This window comes from Notothenia rossii, assembly GCF_949606895.1.
Source record: "Notothenia rossii genome assembly, chromosome: 7".
Lineage (NCBI taxonomy): Eukaryota > Metazoa > Chordata > Actinopteri > Perciformes > Nototheniidae > Notothenia > Notothenia rossii.
The window spans coordinates 45,715,426-45,736,281 of NC_136905.1; the positions used below are offsets into that span (position 1 = coordinate 45,715,426).

Consider the following 20,856-nt stretch of genomic DNA (forward strand, 5'->3'; position numbering starts at 1 on the left):
GAAACAACCATTGATTTGAACGAAGTGGGTGATATTTGTCTGAGCTGATGCAGCTGCAGGAGGATGTTAAATAAACAACTGTCTCCCTTTCATTCTCAAGATGAACAATACATGCCCTGAAATCTATTTAGTCTCAAATGGGGTGACATTTTTAAATATTAACTAGCATGAAAAAACTAGAATTTAAGAGGTATCCTGGGTCACTTCTTCCGAAATAATATGTAAATACTTTTTATTTGGATATGTATTATTAAATTTAGTATGAGTATCTGCTAACATAAGTTGAAAAATAGATAGTGGATGAAGCTGTTCAATCAGCTTACATTGGGCACATTCCTTACATTTGAAGACATAACAAAGCTGGGGACTCGAGTTAGTAAACAATTATTTGTAACGCTCAAAATTCCATATAATATGAATTATCGCGAGATGTGAGACGTCAACATTGATGAACGCGCCGTGATCTCGACCAGAATAGTGAAACAACCTCCGCCGACCTTCCTTTCATCATTCCCGTAATCCGTCTGCGTAGGGTGTGCTCCAGAGCTAGTCTCGGCACACATTTTATTATTATGAAACAAACCAAAAGCTAGAGAGCACACGCAGACATATTTTTATAAGAAAAAAAAATCGGTGAAGCAGGATTTAATTTGACAACTCAAGCAACGGAAGAACAGCCTTCGAAAAAGAAAGAAACACGGAACGAGAAGCACGTTATCGAGCAGCGAGAGTCATTGTTGAAAGCGTGGGTGATTAACGTTAGCCACTACTTAGTTTTACCTTTTATAAAGGGGTTGTCATTCCAGGGAACATCGTTAACCAGAACATTTGCTTCGTTAACAGTCAGCTATTTCGCTTCCTCTCTCACTAGGACAGAGTACTGAGTCAGAGCTGTCAGAGCTGTCAGCCGCAACGTTTAGGTCACGACATTTTGCTAATCAAGCTAAGTAGCCCACATTGCTAACTCTAAAGAGCTAGAATATGTGTCTGGGAGCTTATTTTGTATAGGTGATAGCTGAGAACAATTGCATTTATATATCGGAAGCTGTCATAAGCAGAAGAGTGTCATCCAAATTTAACATTTATAATACAAGCCTGAGAACCCTCGTCGTCAGACATGAATCCCAGCGCTCCTAGCTACCCGATGGCTTCCCTCTATGTGGGAGACCTGCATGCAGACGTTACCGAGGCTATGCTCTACGAGAAATTCAGCCCGGCTGGGCCCATCTTATCCATCAGAGTCTGCAGAGACATGATCACACGCCGGTCTCTTGGCTATGCATATGTCAACTTCCAGCAGCCGAATGACGGTAAGTTTACAATAAAATAACACAGCAACGACAGGGATGTGACCCAATCTGACACAATTTTGACCACATACTGTACATGCCATGTTACAGCAGTTCTACATTAGTACCATTGGGATTTAGTATGCACGTTGTGGTGGAAAGATATATCTGTTTTGTATTCCTAAGTTATTCCAATAGGGAAAATCTAATTCAAACCTACTGTCATCAGAAGTCTTATCATGGTTCCTGATTTTTAGCTGAGCGAGCCCTGGACACAATGAACTTTGATGTAATCAAAGGCAGACCACTCCGCATCATGTGGTCTCAGCGGGATCCCTCCCTAAGAAAAAGTGGTGTGGGCAACATCTTCATCAAGAACCTGGACAAGTCTATTGATAACAAAGCACTCTATGACACCTTCTCTGCATTTGGAAACATCCTCTCTTGCAAGGTAGGTGGGGCGACATGCATTTGGATGGCCTCTGTTTTGTGTTCAAGTGCTTTACATAGAGTCCACTAGTTTGCATGACTAAACATTGTCAGATGGAAGCTGATTGTGTGAGTCTGATTGTTTTTCAAATGCACGGTGTTGTGATTGTGTTGACATGCCTAATTTCCATTTCCCAAGGTTGTTTGTGATGAGAATGGCTCAAAGGGGTACGGCTTTGTCCACTTTGAGACCCACGAGGCTGCTGAGCGGGCCATTGAGAAAATGAATGGCATGTTGCTCAATGACAGAAAAGTGTAAGTGTGACCACAATTTACCTGTGTCTCACATATTTCGGGGGTATTCACATTAACCTGTGATTTGTTTTTTTTATACAACTAATGTGAGTTTATGTTTAACTGCATCTTGGTTTCATACTCAAATCTAATTATGTTGAATGAACTGTTCATACAGCAACAATTATGAAGGTGTCAAAACAATGTTAACAAGTTATGCAAAAAAATTATCTGCTGGGGTGCGGTAATGGTCTTGATATGTGTTAATTGTTACAATATTCACATTATTCAATCAACAGATTTGTTGGACGCTTTAAGTCTCGTAAAGAAAGGGAGGCTGAGCTTGGAGCCCGTGCCAGAGAGTTTACCAATGTTTACATCAAGAACTTTGGGGATGACATGGATGACGTGAAGCTGAGGGAGTTGTTTAACCAATATGGTATGACAATGATACATTTCAGAGACTCATAATGTTTGTATAATGCAGGTTAATGGTGTGATATGGCTGGTAAAATGTTTTGATTATTTGTTATAATTTGAAGGACCTTCACTAAGTATCCGGGTTATGACTGATGACAGTGGCAAGTCCAAGGGATTTGGCTTTGTCAGCTTTGAGAGACATGAAGATGCACAGAAGGTTAGAATCTACTCTTGGTTATTTTTTATTATGCCCCATCATATGCATCTAACTATTGAAAAATGACCATCACAACACTTGTCACTATAATTCTGCTTCTCTTTCACTCTAAGTATTCTATTGCTTATATCAGCGGTTTTCAAAGTGTGAGGCGCGCCTCCCCAGGGGGGCGCCAGAGAGCTTCAGGGGAGGCGCATCGTGAAAAAATAACTAGAAACAGTGAAATCTAGCTAGTTAACTTCAGCTGACCTTATGCGAAGCTAGGAATTTCATTGACCGGTCCTGGCAGGGGCGGACTGGCCATCTGTGTGTTCGGGAGAATCACAGAACGGCCGGTCGTCAGTGGGCTGTTGACGGCCGCCTCGGTTCGCTGAAGGCCGGCACCGCCCTTTATTTTAATTGTAATAATAGTTGCTTTCACACCGGAGTACTTTTCCCAGTATAGTTCCGATATGGTTCCGAGAATGTGTGTTCACACCAAAAGGTGTGCTTCATATAAGGCCCCGCCTTACATTTTCCGCCACAGATTTGGGGAAATTGGTCCGTGCGCAAAGCATTGTGGGGATTTTAAGACCGGAGTCTACACATGTGCAGCCTCGAAATTTCTCCAAACGGAGTATGCCGGGCTCGGTAGATTTCCAAGTATGCTGGACATTGGAACAGTCCTTCGGCGGCACTCGATGACGTAGTATGCTTGAAATAGTGGTTCTGGAGCAGCTTTACTCGCGATTGAGAAACACCCACGGAGAGGGACTAACTTATGGTAACACAAAAGAAAACATGTGAGCGGCAGCTTCTTCTGAAGCCAGTCCCCAATTCCGGGGACTTCCAGATGGGGACTTCGGGTGGCAGTATACGCCGTGAAGTTGTTTGCGGCCTGCCAGTAAAACCAAAGCAGCAGCAGCAGAAGAAGAAGAAGTGACGTCAGCGGCTTCATTTGCCTAATTCTCCCTCAGGGACTTATTCCAGTGTGAACGAGATCTGCAACCCATATCAGCCGGCCCCACCCTCAGCAAATCAAATCGGTGCAGTCAGTGAGTCAGCACGATAGATTCAAACACACACACAGACGAGACAAGAGGAGAGAAACAGTCGGAGTAATTTCAAATGGCGTGCTCAAAAACGAGAAAGGTAGACAGCGAAAACAGAGCATTTAATTACATTTTCTCTTACTAGACCTCTTTGAAATTGAATACCCCTGCATTATAGAAACAATAATAATAATAATTGGGAGGGGGGGGCGCAGCTGTTATGTTCTCTGAGGGGAGGCTCACCTTCCCACACTTTGAAAACCCCTGGCTTATATAATTTCAGGCTGTGGACGAGATGAATGGTAAAGAAATGAATGGGCGGCAAGTGTATGTGGGCCGTGCACAGAAGAAAGGGGAACGCCAGAATGAGCTCAAGCGTAAATTTGAGCAGATGAAACAGGATCGCATGACCAGATACCAGGTTTGTTGGTTTCTACTGTCCCTGGGTTGTAGCTTGAAAACTCTCCTTTCTGTGATAAAGTAAAAAGCATTCTGAGGCTCTCCCACCTCATTGCCCTAGTTAGCGAAGTTGTTTTATCTCTCCAAAACCTATTGGGTCTATTAAAACACAACAAAGTGATATTGGTGCGAAATCTAATTCAAACTAGGTTGTCCCCAGACACAACAATGACTGGCTCTACAATACACAGTTGATTTGGCTCATTCTTGATATGTCCCTTTGGTTTGTTACAAATGCCATTGCCAATGTTACAGGGTGTCAATCTTTATGTGAAAAACCTGGATGATGGCCTAGATGATGAGCGTCTGCGTAAAGAGTTCACTCCGTTTGGAACCATAACCAGTGCTAAGGTAAGGGGCTTGATTTGTAATTATGCACTTGTTGGCCTAAAAATAGATTGAGTTGTTAAAATACAACATTTATGTAATTTTATAATGAATAACAAAGCGTATCAAAACAAATCTGTGTCTTCTCTCATAGGTGATGATGGAGGGGGGCCGCAGCAAAGGCTTTGGCTTTGTGTGTTTCTCTTCCCCAGAGGAGGCCACTAAAGCTGTAACGGAGATGAATGGGCGTATTGTTGCTACAAAGCCACTGTATGTGGCCCTGGCCCAGCGGAAAGAGGAGCGTCAGGCCCACCTGACCAACCAGTACATGCAGAGGATGGCCACAGTCCGTGCTGTGCCCAACCCAGTACTCAACCCATATCAGACGGCCCCACCCTCAGGCTATTTCATGGCAGCTATACCTCAGGTGAGTCTGCTGGGTATACACAATACAGCTTTATTTATAGAGCACTTTAAACCTCCAGACCAAAGTGCTGTTCAGTCAAATAAACAAACAAAACATACAATAAATAATACAGCACAGCTCACACACCATAAAACAAGTATAAGTAAGAACAATAGACAATTTAAAAGCACTAAAAACAACACTCTAAAAGATGTTAATACGCTAAGGAGAAGAGGTGGGTTTTAAGAAGCGCTTTAAAAGCAGGCAGTGTGGTAGCCTGTCTGATATGCATGGGCAGATCGTTCCACAGTGTGGGAGCCTGTCTGATGTGCAGGGGCAGATCGTTCCACAGTGTGGGACCCGCTACAGAGAAGCAACGGTCCCCTCTGAGCTTTGACCTGGATCTGGGCACATTCAGGAGCAGTTGATCAGCTGACCTGAGAGGGCGGTTGGGCGTGTAAGGGTGTAGCAGCTCAGAAAGATATGGTGGGGTCATGCCACTTAGGGATTTAAAAGTAAATACGAGTATTTTGAAATGAATACTAAAATGTATTGGCAGCCAATGGAGCGAAGCCAAAATGGGGAAAATGTGGTCGTATTTCCGTGTGCCTAGGCCTGTCGCGATAATCGATAAATTGACTTATCGTGCAATAAATAAAAAGGGACTTGATAACTTTTCTGAGCTCGATAAATTGGTGTTTACATAAGAATGTGACCAGAATTTTCGCCAGGCGGGCTGTAAGGGGCGGGGCTCACACACAGAGCAAGGTCAGGAGTCAGACACTCCACGTGCACATTCAGCAGTGTAGCAGCATGATCTAGCATCCACATTAATAATATAGCGAGACAAGCAGGAGACAACGTGTGACTTACTCGAGGGGAATTTAAATAGAAATGGAATTGGTTACAAAACCTAATTCCACATCTCCGGTGTGGGAGTATTTTGGATTCAAACCAAATGAACGAGGCCAACCTATGGATATTAATGAGCCGGTGTGTCGCATTTGTTTGAAAAAGGTAGCGACAAAAGCTAGCAATGACACAAATCTCAAACTGCACTTGAAACACAACCACCCCATTCTGTTTTCCCAGCTGGGAGCAAAGACGGCAGCTGGAGATGGAGAGCCCCCACCTTCCCGACAGTCTGCAATAACCGATGCATTTGCCCGTCAATGCAAATACAAACGCGATAGCACAAAATGGCTCATGCTCACAGACAGCGTAAGCCGCTCCATAGCCAAAGAGATGCAGCCATTTAACATAGTTGAAAAAAAAGCATTTCAAGAAATGTTGCAAACTTTTGACAAGCAGTACGAACTGCCGAAAAAAACCTTCATCTCCCAAACTGCCATTCCAAGTCTATACAACCAGGTGAAAGACAAAGTTCTGAAAGAGTTAAAAGACATCTCTTTTTACTCTGCAACTACCAATATGTGGTCAAGCTCTAATATGACACCATACATGAGCTTAACCGTGCATTACATTACAGATGACTGGACTCTGCAGTCGAAGTGTTTAGAGACCAGGTACATACCGGACAACCACACTGCTAACATACTTGCAGAAAACCTGCAGTCTGCTTTAGCAGACTGGGCACTGGAGGAGAGCAAACTTGCCTGTATAACCACAGACAATGGTGCTAACATTGTGGCTGCAATACGCCAACTCGGATGGCCATGGCTCAACTGCTTTGGCCACAACCTCCATTTGACTGTCATGGTTTGGACAGTGACAAGGATCGCACAGCACGTGCCATGGGAGTGTTTAGGAATCTTGTAAATACCTTCAACCTCAGCTGGCTAAAGAAGAGAGACCTGAGAAAGGCACAGACTGAAGCCAATCTCCCCCAACACAGTCTAATACTGGTGAGTGATGGATAAATCATTGATAGTTGTGTTAATATTCAACAAAAAATATGTTAAAGGTTCATTTAAGATTAAATAAAGAGTTCTTATTTTTAATTTGTGACTTACATATGGACCTGTAATGTTCTTTCATTAGCATGTATTAGATCGTTGGTTACATTATAATAACATGTACAATTATTTGTGATAAATAATGGAAATGGGAAAAGTAGTATTTGTTTAATTATGTTGATTTAGACTAATGAAAAATAACATGTTATCTTTCCAACAGGATGTCGCCACACGATGGGGAACAAAGCAAAAGATGATAGAGAGGGGGCTGGAGCAACTCCCAGCCATAAGACGTGTCCTCGTTGAGGATCGAAGACATGGCCACCTGACCCCAACCTGGTAGAATGTTTCTGTGCTAGAATCCATAAATGCAGCAATGAAGCCAGTGGCTGATTTCACAGATGTGCTATCAGCAGAAAAACATGTCACAGTGTCCTCAGTTAAGCCTTTAGAACTACTAAAAGGTGAACTTTTATCACCAGGCCCCGGTGACACTGAACTCATAGAAAACCTAAAGAGCAACATGTGCAGGGTATTGGCACAGAAATACAGCCCACCAAACATCCAGCTCTTGTTGACCAAGGCCACCGTCTTGGATCCGAGGTATCGTGGTAGCATGGAGGATGCAGAAGTCTTGGATGATGTCAGGCAACAGCTTGTGTAAGAGCTACTGGACATGAAAGAGCAACAAGGAAGCAGAGAAGGTGCCAGCAGCGAAGAGAGCTGCAGCAAAGCTGCAGGAGGAAATGATGAACCTCCACCAGCACCTGCCAGGAAGAAGAGGCTGAGTGACCTTCTACAGAACAGAAAATTAACCGCAAGTCAGCCCCAGGCTGCGCACCCAAAAAGAGTACTTGTTGATTTAGAGCTGACAAAGTTCCTCCAGGAAGAAGCAGTTGATGCATCATCCGATCCCTTGATGTGGTGGCGTGATAATCAGAGGAGATTTCCTTTAATGGCCAAGTTAGCAAAAAAATACATGTGCATTTGTGCAACAAGCACTAGCTCAGAGAGAATGTTCAGCACAGCTGGTAACATTGCTACCCCAAAGAGATCCTGCCTTAAGCCCCACAAGGTAAACATGTTGGTGTTCCTTGCTCGGAATCTCTGATTTATAGATTTGGATATGGCCTATTGAGGCATCTGGGTCTTTGTATGGACAGTGACTTTTTTTTGCTTATGTGCTCATATATATTTATTTATTTATATATATATATATATATATATATATATATATATATATATATATATATATAATATGTATAATAAAGTAACAGTATATATATATATATATATATATATATATATATATATATATATACTGTTACTTTATTTATTTTACATTTTTTTTACTACTGCATTTTCAAATGCAATTGCCTGTTTTGGCCACAAGAGCTCTGTTTTCAAGCCTGAGTCTATTTAATGTATTGTTTTGGTTGTGTGTGATTTATTTAATTATTTATTTTTTATTTTAATTTATTTGTTTTTATTATATATCATTTATATATTTCAATATTATTTCACATTTAATTTGCAATGTTCAATAAAAGGTTCTCTTTGAAAGGTTGTACTTTAATTATTATTATTATATATTATCATTATGTCAGTGGTCTAAAATGGTCTTAAAACGGTCGACAATATTATCGTTTATCGCAATAATTTCCAGGAAAATTTATCGTCCAACAAAATTAATTATCGTGACAGGCCTACGTGTGCCAGTTAAAAGTCTTGTTGCTGCATTTTGCACCAGCTGCAGACGAGCGAGGGAGCTGACCCCCATATAGAGTGGTGACAAAGGCGTGGATTACTGTCTCAAACTGCTGTCTGGAGAGAAAAGGTTTCATTTTGGCTAGCTGCCTATGATGATAAAAGCTTTTTACCACAGATTTAATCTGACTCAAGTTTTAGTTCAGGGTCTATTTTAATGCCAAGGTTCGTAATGGTGGGCTTGGTGTACTGAGCCAGGGAACCCAGGTCTACAGAAGTGATGCCAGTGGTGTCACCAAAAACCATTACTTCTGTTTTTCCGTCATTCAGTTTTAGGAAGTTGCACGCCATCCAGGCCTTTATGTCCTCTAGACACTTTAGCAGTAGGCTAATTGACTAACCCGCCTTCTTTTTTAGTGGGACATAAATCTGGCTATCATCAGCATAGCAGTGCGATGCCGTGCTTTCTAATGGCGCATTTCCACCATGGCGCGGTTTAAGCATGTCATGCCGGGCCCGTTTTTGGTAACGTTTCCACTAGGCCTAGTTCCGGCCCGGGGCTACTTTTTCACCTTTTTTCTGGCCCGACAAAATCGTGGTTCTATCGGGGCCAACAACCGGGCTGAATATGCTAAACTAGTGAGAGAATCGCTGGCAAGGGGGCTACAACTACAACAAGTTGAACATATTTGACCGTGATTTAATTGTAATACACGTTTCAAAATGATGCCAAAGTAACAACATACTGATACAGGTTATTAAAAACCATGAATTAATGCTTTGACAAGTCTGCAGACAGACGGCAGGCGAAAAACCTTTCAAAATGTGTGTTGTCTAAATTGAGATCGGCTAAGCTAACGCACTATATGCTCCGACCGTCCACACTCACAACAGCCTATACAGACATAAATAAAGCAGCGACTGTATTCGCCATGACACAGACAGTCTGTGGTTTGTACTTGTTTAACTTTTGTCTAGTTTCTGAACAGATATGAGGAGCTGTGAGCTTGAGTGCTAACAGCTAATGGCTGATGTTGTTTTTCTGAAGATGACGTCACGGCTCCGCCTACACTGCGTTACTATAGATCAGGGGTGGGGAACCTTTTTCCTCTCAAGGGCCATCTAAATGTTTTCAACATCCTCCGAGGGCCGTACAAATTATTGACCTCTGCTTAAAAAAACTAAAATCACAGCCCATTCATTTGGCCTTTCTTTCATGCTGTGCAAAGAAAAAGCAACCTCTTAGTCCAGATATCTTAACATGACTCGCGCATGCATGCACGTGCACGGTTGTGGCATGACCACCACAACCGAAAGATATGGACACAAGATGTGTGCAAATGTATTTAGTATCTTATCCATGTGGACATGATTTAAGCATGAGGGGGGGGGACCTAACCTCCTCTAGGGGGGTCTGGGGGCATGCTCCCCCAGAAGATTTATTTTTTTAAATATTGAAGTTAAAAGCATCAATCTGGTGCACTTTGAGAGCAACATGAAGAGATCTATGGATACATATCTCAACACCTGTATGAAACAGAACTGTAAAAAGATTTTCTTTTTCTTTATGGATATTTTAAAAATCACTCCCCTTTTAAACTGTATTCTTGTTTATTAATAACCTTAATCTTATTTTCTTATAACTATAATGATCATATAAAGATGTGCCTTTACCTCACTGGTTGTAGAAAAATCTTCTTATATTCGTTAGCATAGCTAGCTAACCAGATGCTAATAACAACAAAGTTATTGACTGTATGATCAGTATGACAGACGAGCAGATCACCACTGGGCTTTCAACTAAAGACAAAGCCACACAAAAACTGTGGCATGTGTACGGCTCCTTATGGTTACTGCAATTTTTGGAAGTGGCGGAGCGACGTTCTGGTGCTCTTCTTCAGAACTGCACCCCCTGTCAGACGAGACATACAGTGTGAACCCTTTGGAACTACCTGGATTTCTGCATAAATTGGTCATAAAATGTGTTCTGATCTTCATCTAAGTCACAACAATAGACAAACACAGTCTGCTTAAGCTAAAACCAAACAAACAATTATATGTTTTTATTTTTTTATTGAACACACCATGTAAACATTTACAGTGCAGGGTGGAAAAAGTGTATGTGAACCCTTGGATTTAATAACTGGTTGACCCTCCTTTGGCAGCAATAACCTCAACCAAACGTTTCCTATAGTTGCATATCAGACCTGCACAACGGTCAGGAGGAATTTTGGACCTTTCCTCTTTACAAAACTGTTTCAGTTCAGCAATATCCTTTGGATGTCCGGTGTGAATCGCTCTCTTGAGGTCATGCCACAGCATCTCAATTGGGTTGAGGTCAGGACTCTGACTGGGCCACTCCAGAAGGCGTATTTTCTTCTGTTGAAGCCATTCTGTTGTTGATTTACTTCTGTGCTTTGGGTCATTGTCCTGTTGCATCACCCATCTTCTGTTGAGCTTAAATTGGTGGACAGATAGCCTTAAGTTCTCCAGCAAAATGTCTTGATAAACTTGAGAATTAATTTTTCCGTCGATGATGGCCATCTTTCCAGGCCCTGAGGCAGCAAAGCAGCACCAAACCATGATGCTCCCTCCACCATACTTCATAGTTGGGATGAGGTTTTGATGTTGGTGTATTGTGCCTTTTTTTTTCTCCACACATAGCGTTGTGTGTTCCTTCCAAACAACTCAACTTTGGTTTCATCTGTCCACAGAATATTTTGCCAGTAGTGCTGTGGAACATCCAGGTGCTCTTTTGCAAACTTCAAACGTGCAGCAATGTTTTTTCTGGACAGCAGTGGCTTCCTCCATTTTATGACCAACTTATGCAGAAATCCAGGTAATTCCAAAGGTTTCACATACTTTTTCTTGCAACTGTATACCACGTGATGACACGTTAGTTTTGTGTTGTGTTCAAGGACCCTGACCTTGGCCAGAAAAAACAGGCACTTGCTTGTTTAATTTTTTTGCGGTCTAGATTTCTTTAATTTTTTTGTTTTTTGCGTGTGTCTAGTAGACCTTATTAATAAAAAAGTAAAGAAAGTCTTCACAGTAGAGGTCTCCATAACGGTAGTCTGGGGGGCATTAAGGACCAAACCAATAGTCTGAAACAGAACACGTGGCTTGTGACTGTTTGACAGAAAGATGTCAGATACATTTTTGCATTTTGCCTCTTTCACAGTGATCTGATAGAGACGCCAACACTCCCTGAACATTTGAAATGAAACTTGCAGTTTGTCCTTTTTCCATTTACGCTCAGCTCTACAGCAATCCCGTCGGACAGTCCGAGTCGTGTCATTTAACCAAGGCTCAGATTTAGTTTTAGGTTGCCTGGTTTTTAAAGGAGCAACAGTGTCTATGGTAGCTTTGCAAGTGGAGTGAAACCATGAGCTAAGCTCATCCGTTTCAGGTGACATAGGTTCATGATTAACACAGTTTTGTTTAAAAGCGACAGAGAACTGACCAGCAGTGGAGGGGTTAATAATGCGAGAGCACCGAGGAGCAGCGCGCGTTTTAACAGTTTAACAAGCAAGAGTCTCATCAAATAATACAGGCATATGATCAAAGAAAAAAGCATCGCAAATCTCCAGGTTAAGAACAGGCAAATCATAAGATAAAACAAGATCAAGTGTGTGTCCGCGTTCCTGCGTGGGGCCAGACACAGACTGCACAAGATTAAAGGAATCAACAAGGTTTAAAAAGTCCTTTGCCACAGGTTTATCGGGAAAACACACATGAATATTAAAATCCCCAACAATCCCCAACAATAAGGACACGATCATATTTTGGCATAATTTCAGCCAAGAAATCAGAGCAATCATTTAGAAATCCCTTATTTTATTTGGGAGGTCTATAGACCACAGCACACAGTACTTTATGAGAGCAACCAAGCTCGAACACGCTCAGTTCAAAGCTGCCGGGTGAGAATGACAGTGAAAGCTGCTGGCATTTATAGTCACTCTTCAGGGTTCGTATGGTCATTGAAAACCTGGAAAAGTCATGGAAAGTCAAAATGAAAATTCCAGGCCCTGGAAAAGTTATGGAAAACAATATTTTTCCCAAAGTTTTGGAAAAGTCATGGAAATGTAACTAAAGTTGCGTCAAATATAATTGAGATTTTATCTAATCCTCGAAATAATCTGCGGTCGCGAGCTGTTATGTGCCATCATGACGCGCATGGTGTTGTTTTTTAATATATGAAGCGCGAGCTGTGTGCTCCAGTCTTCCTGCCTGTCGGGGAGGCTGTGGCTAGAGTGGATAGAGTGCTGGACTTTGAATCAGGGGATAGCAAGTCCCACTGCAGTCAGCATGTCGCTGTGTCCCTGGGCAAGACACTTCACCCCAAATTGCTCCTGTGGGGATTGTCCACAGTACTGAATGTGAATGTAAGTCGCTTTGGATAAAAGCGTCTAACAAATTACATGTAATGTACATGTAATTTCGGGCCGGCTGAACTCTGCTGCTCCGGGATGAGGGTCAGCTACATTATCTACGATGCGTTCGTTAACTGTGCGTAGTCACTGTGGCACAGACTGCACCGCTGGTGAACAGCTGTTAGAACGGGCCGTTCAGGTGTTCAGAGCAGAGCGGCAGAGCGTGTCATTTGTCGCAATATCATTTAAGGAATCGTTGAGCTAGCTAGCTAGCATACATTTTCACTATCTGCTAACGTTAGCTTTAGCCTTCGTTTTCTAATAGTTTTTTTCATAGGCTATAAACAGAGGTGGTATAAGTATAGATATTGTACTAGAGTAAAAGTAGAAGTACTCAGATCTTGTACTTAAAAGTAGAAGTACTCAGATCTTGTACTTAATAAAAGTAGAAGTACTCAGATCTTGTACTTGAGTAAAAGTAGAAGTACCAGAGGAATACTCTATCACAGTAAAAGTCCTGCATTCAAAATGTTCCTCAAGTAAAAGTAGAAAAGTATTTATCATCAAAATATAGTGAAAGTAGCGACAGTAAAAGTATTCATTGTGCAGATTGGTCCATTTCAGAATAATATATATGATATGTTTTATAATGATTGATCATTAAAGTGTTCTCAAAGCTGGTAAAGGTGCAGCTAGTTTGAATGACTTTGTATACTGCAGGGTAGCTTGTGGATTTACTCCAGGTGGAACTAAAGTATGATTTAACACTTGATTATATTTCACATCATTCATCCACATCTGTAAAGTAACTAAAGGTATTAAATACATGTAGTGGAGTAAAAGTACACCATGTACCTCTGAACTGTAGTGAAGTAGAAGTACAAAGTAGCAAAACATTGAAATACTTAAATAAAGTACAAGTATCTCAAAATTGTACCCACGTATAGTACTTGTTGAGTTTATGAACTTAGTTACTTTACACCAGTGGGGGCTCGGATCCTTGTCACCTTTTTCATACCTGATGAGTTTGCATCCCTGACTACAGTTGCTTTAAGCGTGTAGAAGCTAGTAAGCCTACTATTTGATTTGTTTTAGATAGGCACAACATGTTTCATATGCAGACTTTATTTTCCTGTTCCATGTTAAAATTAATGCTGTCAAAATTATCGCGTTAACGGCGGTAATTAATTTTTTGAATTAATTGTGTTAAAATATTTAACGCATTTAACGCATGTGCAGAATGGCCCGCCCCATACATCCCACCAGTGGCAGCGCCAGGGTATGGCTGGGGTAGGCTATAACCATACCAAGAAATGGCTCAGCCCCACCATGAAAAATGATGTTAAAGTAAGCTAAATAAAGTCCGCCAACTCGCGCCGAGATTTGCACAGACAGCAGTTAGTAAGATTGATTTCAGTAGCCACTTGTCTGGAAAACCCGAAGACCAGAAACGGTTTTGAAAACTTTTGTCACGTAGTGATCGTCTTCTCAATAGAACATCGTTGATAATGTCTTTTGGCCAATCACAATCAAGATAACGGCGTGGTGTTGTTGCAGGAAGTCCCGATGGAGAATACTTTTGCTGTAGTACAGGGGTGCACATAACTGGTACGCAGGTTATGCGCGTAATCTGAAATGCGTACCGTCACCTGTGTCACAAAGAGCATTTGCGTACCGACGTAGTTGTGAAGCTTTTCCAGTAGGCGGTTAGATCACCGGACGACAGAGTCGGTCTCCGTGTGCACAGACAGGGCTGCTGTTAAGGTCGGTCTTTACAACGGAATTGTGCCAAAACTACACCAACCGGCTGCGGAGGGAGATTCACCCCCTTCACTGGAGAACTTCGCTAAAACAGCTGATCACAATGTTCACGCTTTGTGGTCACGAAGTACTCCACTAGCCCCCCCCCCCGTGTTGATAGAAATCAACACGACCCCACGGTTTGATGATTGATAGGTACTGTCTTTCATTTTGACACACAGAACAATGTTATAATAAACATACATACTGTATGTTAAATGGATACTGTATATCCGCCTTCTTTCATTTATCTTTCCATTCCCACAACAATATACATAAAGAAATGGCTTATTTTGGACATAGTTCGAATGGTGATTAATCATGATTAATTAATTTTTAAGGTGTGATTAATCTGATTTAACATTTTTAATCGTTTGACAGCCCTAGTTAAAATAAACAATTTTCAGTGGTCTTTTTTTTTTGGTCATGGAAAATTAGGTAAAGGTCATTGAGAAGTCATGGAAAAGTCATTGAAAATCATTGGTGAAAAAGTATATGAACCCTGACTCTTAAAAACAGTTGCTATACCTCCACCTCGGCCTGACGTCCGCAGAGAGTTAAAATAGCAGCAATGCTGCGGTACAAGTTCGGTAAACGCGCTGGACTCACCAATACTGAGCCATGTCTCAGTCACGCAGAGGAAGTCCAAACCCTTGGAACTGAAGAAATCCTTTTGGACAAAAGTCTTGTTTGTCAGCAATCTTGCGTTAATCAAGCCAAACCTGGCAGGGGCTGGCAGATCGGCGGCATTAGAGGTCCGGGGAGCCTGACACAGGGACCTCAGGTTATGCAGATTAACCCCGCGGGGACGAGGGGAGCAGTTCCCGTGGTGCAGGAATGCCTCATCCGGGCCGACGACAACTACCAGCTAGGCATCAACTTTTATACAATGTCAATTTCTGGATTTTTTTGTGTAGATATTCTTACACACTGTTAAAATAAACCTACAATTATACATTGTTGTATAATGTTATGGGCAAATTTACTAAATCTGCAAGGGATCAAATACTTTTTTCCTCCACTGTATCTAGTCCATAAGATCTTAAGCAATCATATTTTTGGATGTCATCACTAGAAATGTCAATTGTTTGCCTGCCAAAATGACTGCCCCGCCCACCCTCCGGCAAAACTAATGCATTAGAGCGAAGTGGAAAATGATAGTTCCTTCATGTCTTAAAGCTGCGGAGTCATATATTGAGCCCCAAATAACAAGAGTTACGGTTTCTTTACTTTCTCTACAGAAATAAGGACAGTAAAAGAAACTAATTCAGAAATCACAGTTTCAGTGTAAGCCTGCTGCCTGCCACTCGTCCCCCGGCAGACTGACAGGACATCCACCCCATAATTATTCTGAGTTCCGTAATTATACAGTTTTTGACAAACAGAAATATAGTTTTTTTGGCACCACCTTTAAGATCTTACTGTGAAAATCTGCACTTTGGTATCAGGGCGCACACCGAAAATAAGAGGGCACAGCGCGTCTGTTATCCGGTTTAACCACCTCTTGGTTGAAGGGGGATGGATAATAGAAATATTTGTAACGAATTGGCTATAGGACACCATGAACTGATAAATGATTGTTTCTCTGTCCATCAGGCTCAGAACCGTGCTGCTTACTACTCTGCCAACCAGCTGGCCCAACTCCGCCCCAGCCCCCGCTGGGCAACTCAAGGAGTACGTCCTCAGCGTAAGTAAAAAAATGTTCACTCCTTTTGTCACTTCACTGTTATCGGATTGTGAAGCGATGCTTTAATTGAATAAATGGTACCTGGCTCTCTTAAACATTGAAAGAGCTGAATTCTCACCCCTTCAGTGTGAACGTTTTAATGTTGTTTCCTCTTCTTTCAGACTTCCAAAATATGCCCAATGCTATGCGGCCCTCAGCTCCCAGGCCCCAAACCTTCAACACCATCCGTCCCACCACCACACCCAACACACAGGTTCCGCGCATGATGGCTTCCCAGCGTATGCGTAAGTATTTCATATTTCAGAAAATACAATCCAAAGCTATATTTTGTCAAGTTGTCCTTGCGAGTTAATAACTTGAAGCAGGTTTGATAAAGGGACCTTTTCACTTTCCTCAGCCACACAGGCCCTCAGCCAACGCCCTGCCGGATCTTCAGCAACTGCTGCCCCAGTGCGCGCCATGCCCCAGTACAAATATGCTGCTGGTGTGCGAAACCCCCAGCAACACATGGCCTCCCAGCCACAGGTCCCCATTCAGCAGGTAGATTCCATTCCACTTGTGCTTTTCAACTTAACTAGCTGATGCCCAAGAAGAAAAAATAGAAGACCATCTGCATTTATTTACCTTTTCTGTTTAATCAGTTTTAAACAAGAACATAAGGAACGTTCACACCGGAGTACTTTTACCCGTACTTTTCCCGTTTTAGAATTTTGCGTTCACACCAAAACAAGTACTTAGTCCCGAGAACTTTTACCCCCATTTTTAGTGCCTGCTAGAGAGGTGGTACTATCCTGGGGAGAAAAAAGTACCAATTTCTATTGGCTGGGCGAATTGCAAACCACGCCCCGTAAAACTCTGAAAAGTTTTGTGAAGCCGCCATTGTATTTCCTGACATTAGCATTATTAGCATTAGCCCCGTGCACCAACGGAGAGAGAATAAGTTATGGCAACACAAAAAAAAACATGGGAGCGGTGGAGTGATGAGGAGGTGTCGGCGTTCTGGCGATTTATTCGGAAGGCTTCATTAGAAGCTGCTGCAACAGTCCCCAACTCCGGGGTCTTCCGGCCGGGAACTTCGGGTGGCAGTATACGCCCAAAGCAGCAGCAGCAGCAGCAGAAGAAGAAGAAGTGACGTCAGAGGCTACATTTGTGTAATCTTCCCTCAGGGAACTTATTCCGGTGTGAACGCGATCTGTACTTAGTTCCATGGGGGCACTAAGTGCTGGGCACTAAGTGCTGGGCACTAAGTACGGCAAAGTACTTGGTGTGAAAGCGGCTATAGTGTCTAAAAACCATATCATGAAAATGTTTCGTTTATGCCAAATTGTAAGCAGCACTTTTCAAGAACCAAATCATTCATTTTGTTTTCCTTCTTTAGCCTGCTGTCCATGTCCAAGGACAGGAGCCACTGACGGCCTCCATGCTGGCCGCGGCACCTCCTCAGGAACAGAAGCAAATGCTGGGTAAGTAAATTATCTGCTCAAAGAAACTAACAAACAGAATTGCGCATAAGTCATTTGATAAGGATTTAAGGCTGGTTTTACACATTTTTGAAATAGTTGTTGACTGTTCTTCTTTAGGTGAGCGTCTGTTCCCCCTGATCCAGAACATGCACCCCAGTTTGGCTGGCAAGATCACCGGTATGCTGCTGGAGATCGACAACTCTGAACTTCTCCACATGCTGGAATCACCTGAGTCGCTGCGCTCAAAGGTCAGATAGTGACTAAGCTATAAAATGTTAGCAGGGCATAATGATTTTATCACTCATCCCCTTTCCCACCAAAGCTTGAAGCTAGTGCCCGTTATGACCCAGTTCTTCCTGTCTCCACCGCAGCTTGAAGAACCAAATATGTCAGGCTTATGTTGGAGGCTTGGTCAGATTAATTTTAGCAATAACAGTTTATGGCGAGTACTGTGAACAGAATAAAGTTGTTACACGCCGTACCACTCAGATTGCAAAGTGACTAAGACGCGACCTCAGACATATATATTAAGTCAGGCAAGACTTATTTGATATTGTTGTTTTTTTTACCTTAATTATAATGACTTGGCATCAGTTTGATGTTGTTTTTATTATAGCAGCTATCGGGTGTAAACAATACATGGGCTACACATGTTGCCAGGTCAGATTATCGCAATTAAAATCGTAGTGTAAAATATGCCTGTAGAAAAGGGCTTATTCCACAATACGATAGTGTGGGGGAAACTTCTGAAGCAATAGGAGTCAGGACTTGGAGAGACACGAGGAGAGCTGGAGCTTTGATGGCAAACACTGACGGTTTATTTGGAGCTTCGGCCGGAGAATTTAAAAGACATGTCAAGAGTTAGAGGTTCTGACTGCACGGTAGAGTTGCCACAATCAATTCTGAAGAACTCTTCTGTAGTTCCAGGTTTTAACTCATTTGGAGTGTAATAATCAACATTCTTTATCAGCGAGACAAAACAAATATGGACCCTGAATCTAACTAGAGCTCTCGTCCATAGAAAATAATCTGCGCCAGGGAACCTACGTTCCTAAAGAGAAGGGCTTCTAGATGTCCCTGAACAATAAACTATCTCATGTCAACTTGTGCTTTGTCATAAGCTGGCAACAACAATGCGCCCAAGCTGCCCCTCCTTTAGAGAGATAGCAGCAATACCCAAGGCCGTAGACCTTTGCCATGGGAAAGGAGACGGGGAAAAGAGAAAATGATGAGCTGTGTCAAAGGTTGAATACCTAAGCAAATTATTCCCCAACAGATGGCAACAAGTAGTCAAGATAGTCAGACAAGCTTTGGTGGCTATGCTTACATCACCCATCTCATACCAGAGATACTTTAATAAAGGCATTGTGATGCCAGACAGCGTCCATTCAGACTAGAACACGCTGACAGGCAGTCCACCATTGTTGTTGTGAGGGGCGCTGCTTGGAAAATCTGCAACTTTAATGGTGATGTCATGGCCTGGCACCACTTGGGAAATGGGCAGTGGAAAAATAACTGGTTCCTAAACTGCAAACTAGTTCCGAACTAAAAAAGGCACTAGCACCGATCTAGAACTGGAACCTGTTTGGTCGGTATCTGCATTGTTTCTCTTGACCTGAGCTTTGTTGCAAGAAGCATTTTCAGAAGGGAGGACTTGTTGATGGACTGTTGCCATAACTTGATAACGGATATAATGGTAACCGTGGATTTGCAGCAGTTCACAAAGTGTTTTGCTCGGCAGTGGCTCAGTCAGTAGGGGCTTGGACTGTGAGCTGTAGGGTCGCCGGTTCAAGTCCCCGACCAGACCTAAATATTGAGTGTGGACTGGTACCTCCTGGGCCCTGCCGTGGTACCCTTGAGCAAGGCACCAGACATCCCCCTTCCTCCCTCACCCCCATTGCTCCCCGGGCGCTATACAATAGCTTCCCACTGCTCCTAGTACTAGGATGGGTTAAATTACTAACAAAGCACTCATATACTAACTATTTTACTCATATACTAACTATTGCACTTATATACTAACAAAGCACTTATATACTAACCAAGCACTTACATACTAACAAAGCACTTACATACTAACAAAGCACTTACATACTAACAAAGCACTTATATACTAACAAAGGACTGGCTTATCTAAAGCCAGTTGAGTAGCACTTAAAATGGTTTGGCTCTATGAAACCTAATGTACTTATATGATTCTGTTTTCTTCAAGTTTGTATCTTCTTGGTCGAATGCACTTATTGTAAGTCGCTTTGGATAAAAGCGTCAGCTAAATGTAATGTCATGTAAATGCAGAGGCAACATTTCACTGTGTGGTATGTGCTTTGCATGTGTGACCATTAAAGAGGGTTTCATCCCTCCGATTCTATCTATCTATCTGTTGTTTTAGGTGGATGAGGCTGTTGCTGTGCTGCAGGCCCACCAGGCCAAGGAAGCTGCTCAGAAGTCAACCAGCCCCGCTGGTGTCCCCAGTGTCTAAGGTGTGTAACATTTTGAAGTAAAGATGACTCGGATGAAATTATACAGTATATAAATAATGAATAAATGAACTACAGAATAAGCATCAACATTTTTGGTATTTTTGTCTTGCAGATAGAAACCTGCTTCACCGATGGAAAAAGAGAAAAAAATATTAAACATTGAAAAACCTAAAACTCTGAAAACATCGCAAAATGATAAATTATTTCTTAAAAAAATGAAGAAAACAATTAATCTGCCAGGTCTATAGTTGGTTCGACTAGACCTTGATAATAAACAAAAATGTGTTGAAAAAAATAGCAAAATAGAAAACAAATTGAGATTATACGTTCTGAATGCATTCCTCTGTTTTATGTCATGTTATTGTGTCAGTGCTCAGAATATCAGCCATGTTCAGATGATAGCTGAGCACCATGAAGGGTGATTTGTATTGTAAACTACTGGCTGTAATAAATTCTCATTCAAAATGCATGCTTTTGTTTAATTCCTCAGTTATTGTCCCAATTAATTTTCACATTTTGTAGCTGTCATTGTAATTGGATAAATATTGATGCCAGTTT

General features: G+C 42.0%; 1 protein-coding gene across 1 annotated transcript; it reads left to right on the forward strand.

The window, feature by feature from the left end:
* Positions 1-466: 466 nt before the first annotated feature.
* On the forward strand, positions 467-20,767 carry LOC307046560 (polyadenylate-binding protein 1A-like). Its single transcript, XM_079692971.1, has 15 exons — positions 467-1,310; positions 1,547-1,740; positions 1,918-2,033; positions 2,312-2,451; positions 2,555-2,649; positions 3,964-4,101; positions 4,395-4,490; positions 4,621-4,893; positions 16,265-16,355; positions 16,517-16,639; positions 16,753-16,895; positions 17,734-17,818; positions 17,936-18,066; positions 20,208-20,298; positions 20,411-20,767. Exons 1-14 carry the CDS (start codon positions 1,118-1,120, stop codon positions 20,295-20,297), a joined length of 1,908 nt encoding a protein of 635 aa, XP_079549097.1. The 5' UTR covers positions 467-1,117; the 3' UTR covers position 20,298; positions 20,411-20,767.
* Positions 20,768-20,856: the final 89 nt, after the last annotated feature.

Bases quoted from the DNA above. Each gene is read 5' to 3' on its own strand.
- LOC307046560 (XM_079692971.1), top strand. From the start codon at position 1,118: ATGAATCCCAGCGCTCCTAGCTACCCGATGGCTTCCCTCTATGTGGGA. The intron at 4,102-4,394 runs GTTTGTTGGTTT...CCAATGTTACAG, and splicing joins ATCGCATGACCAGATACCAG to GGTGTCAATCTTTATGTGAA. The intron at 16,640-16,752 runs GTAAGTATTTCA...CACTTTCCTCAG, and splicing joins GATGGCTTCCCAGCGTATGC to CCACACAGGCCCTCAGCCAA.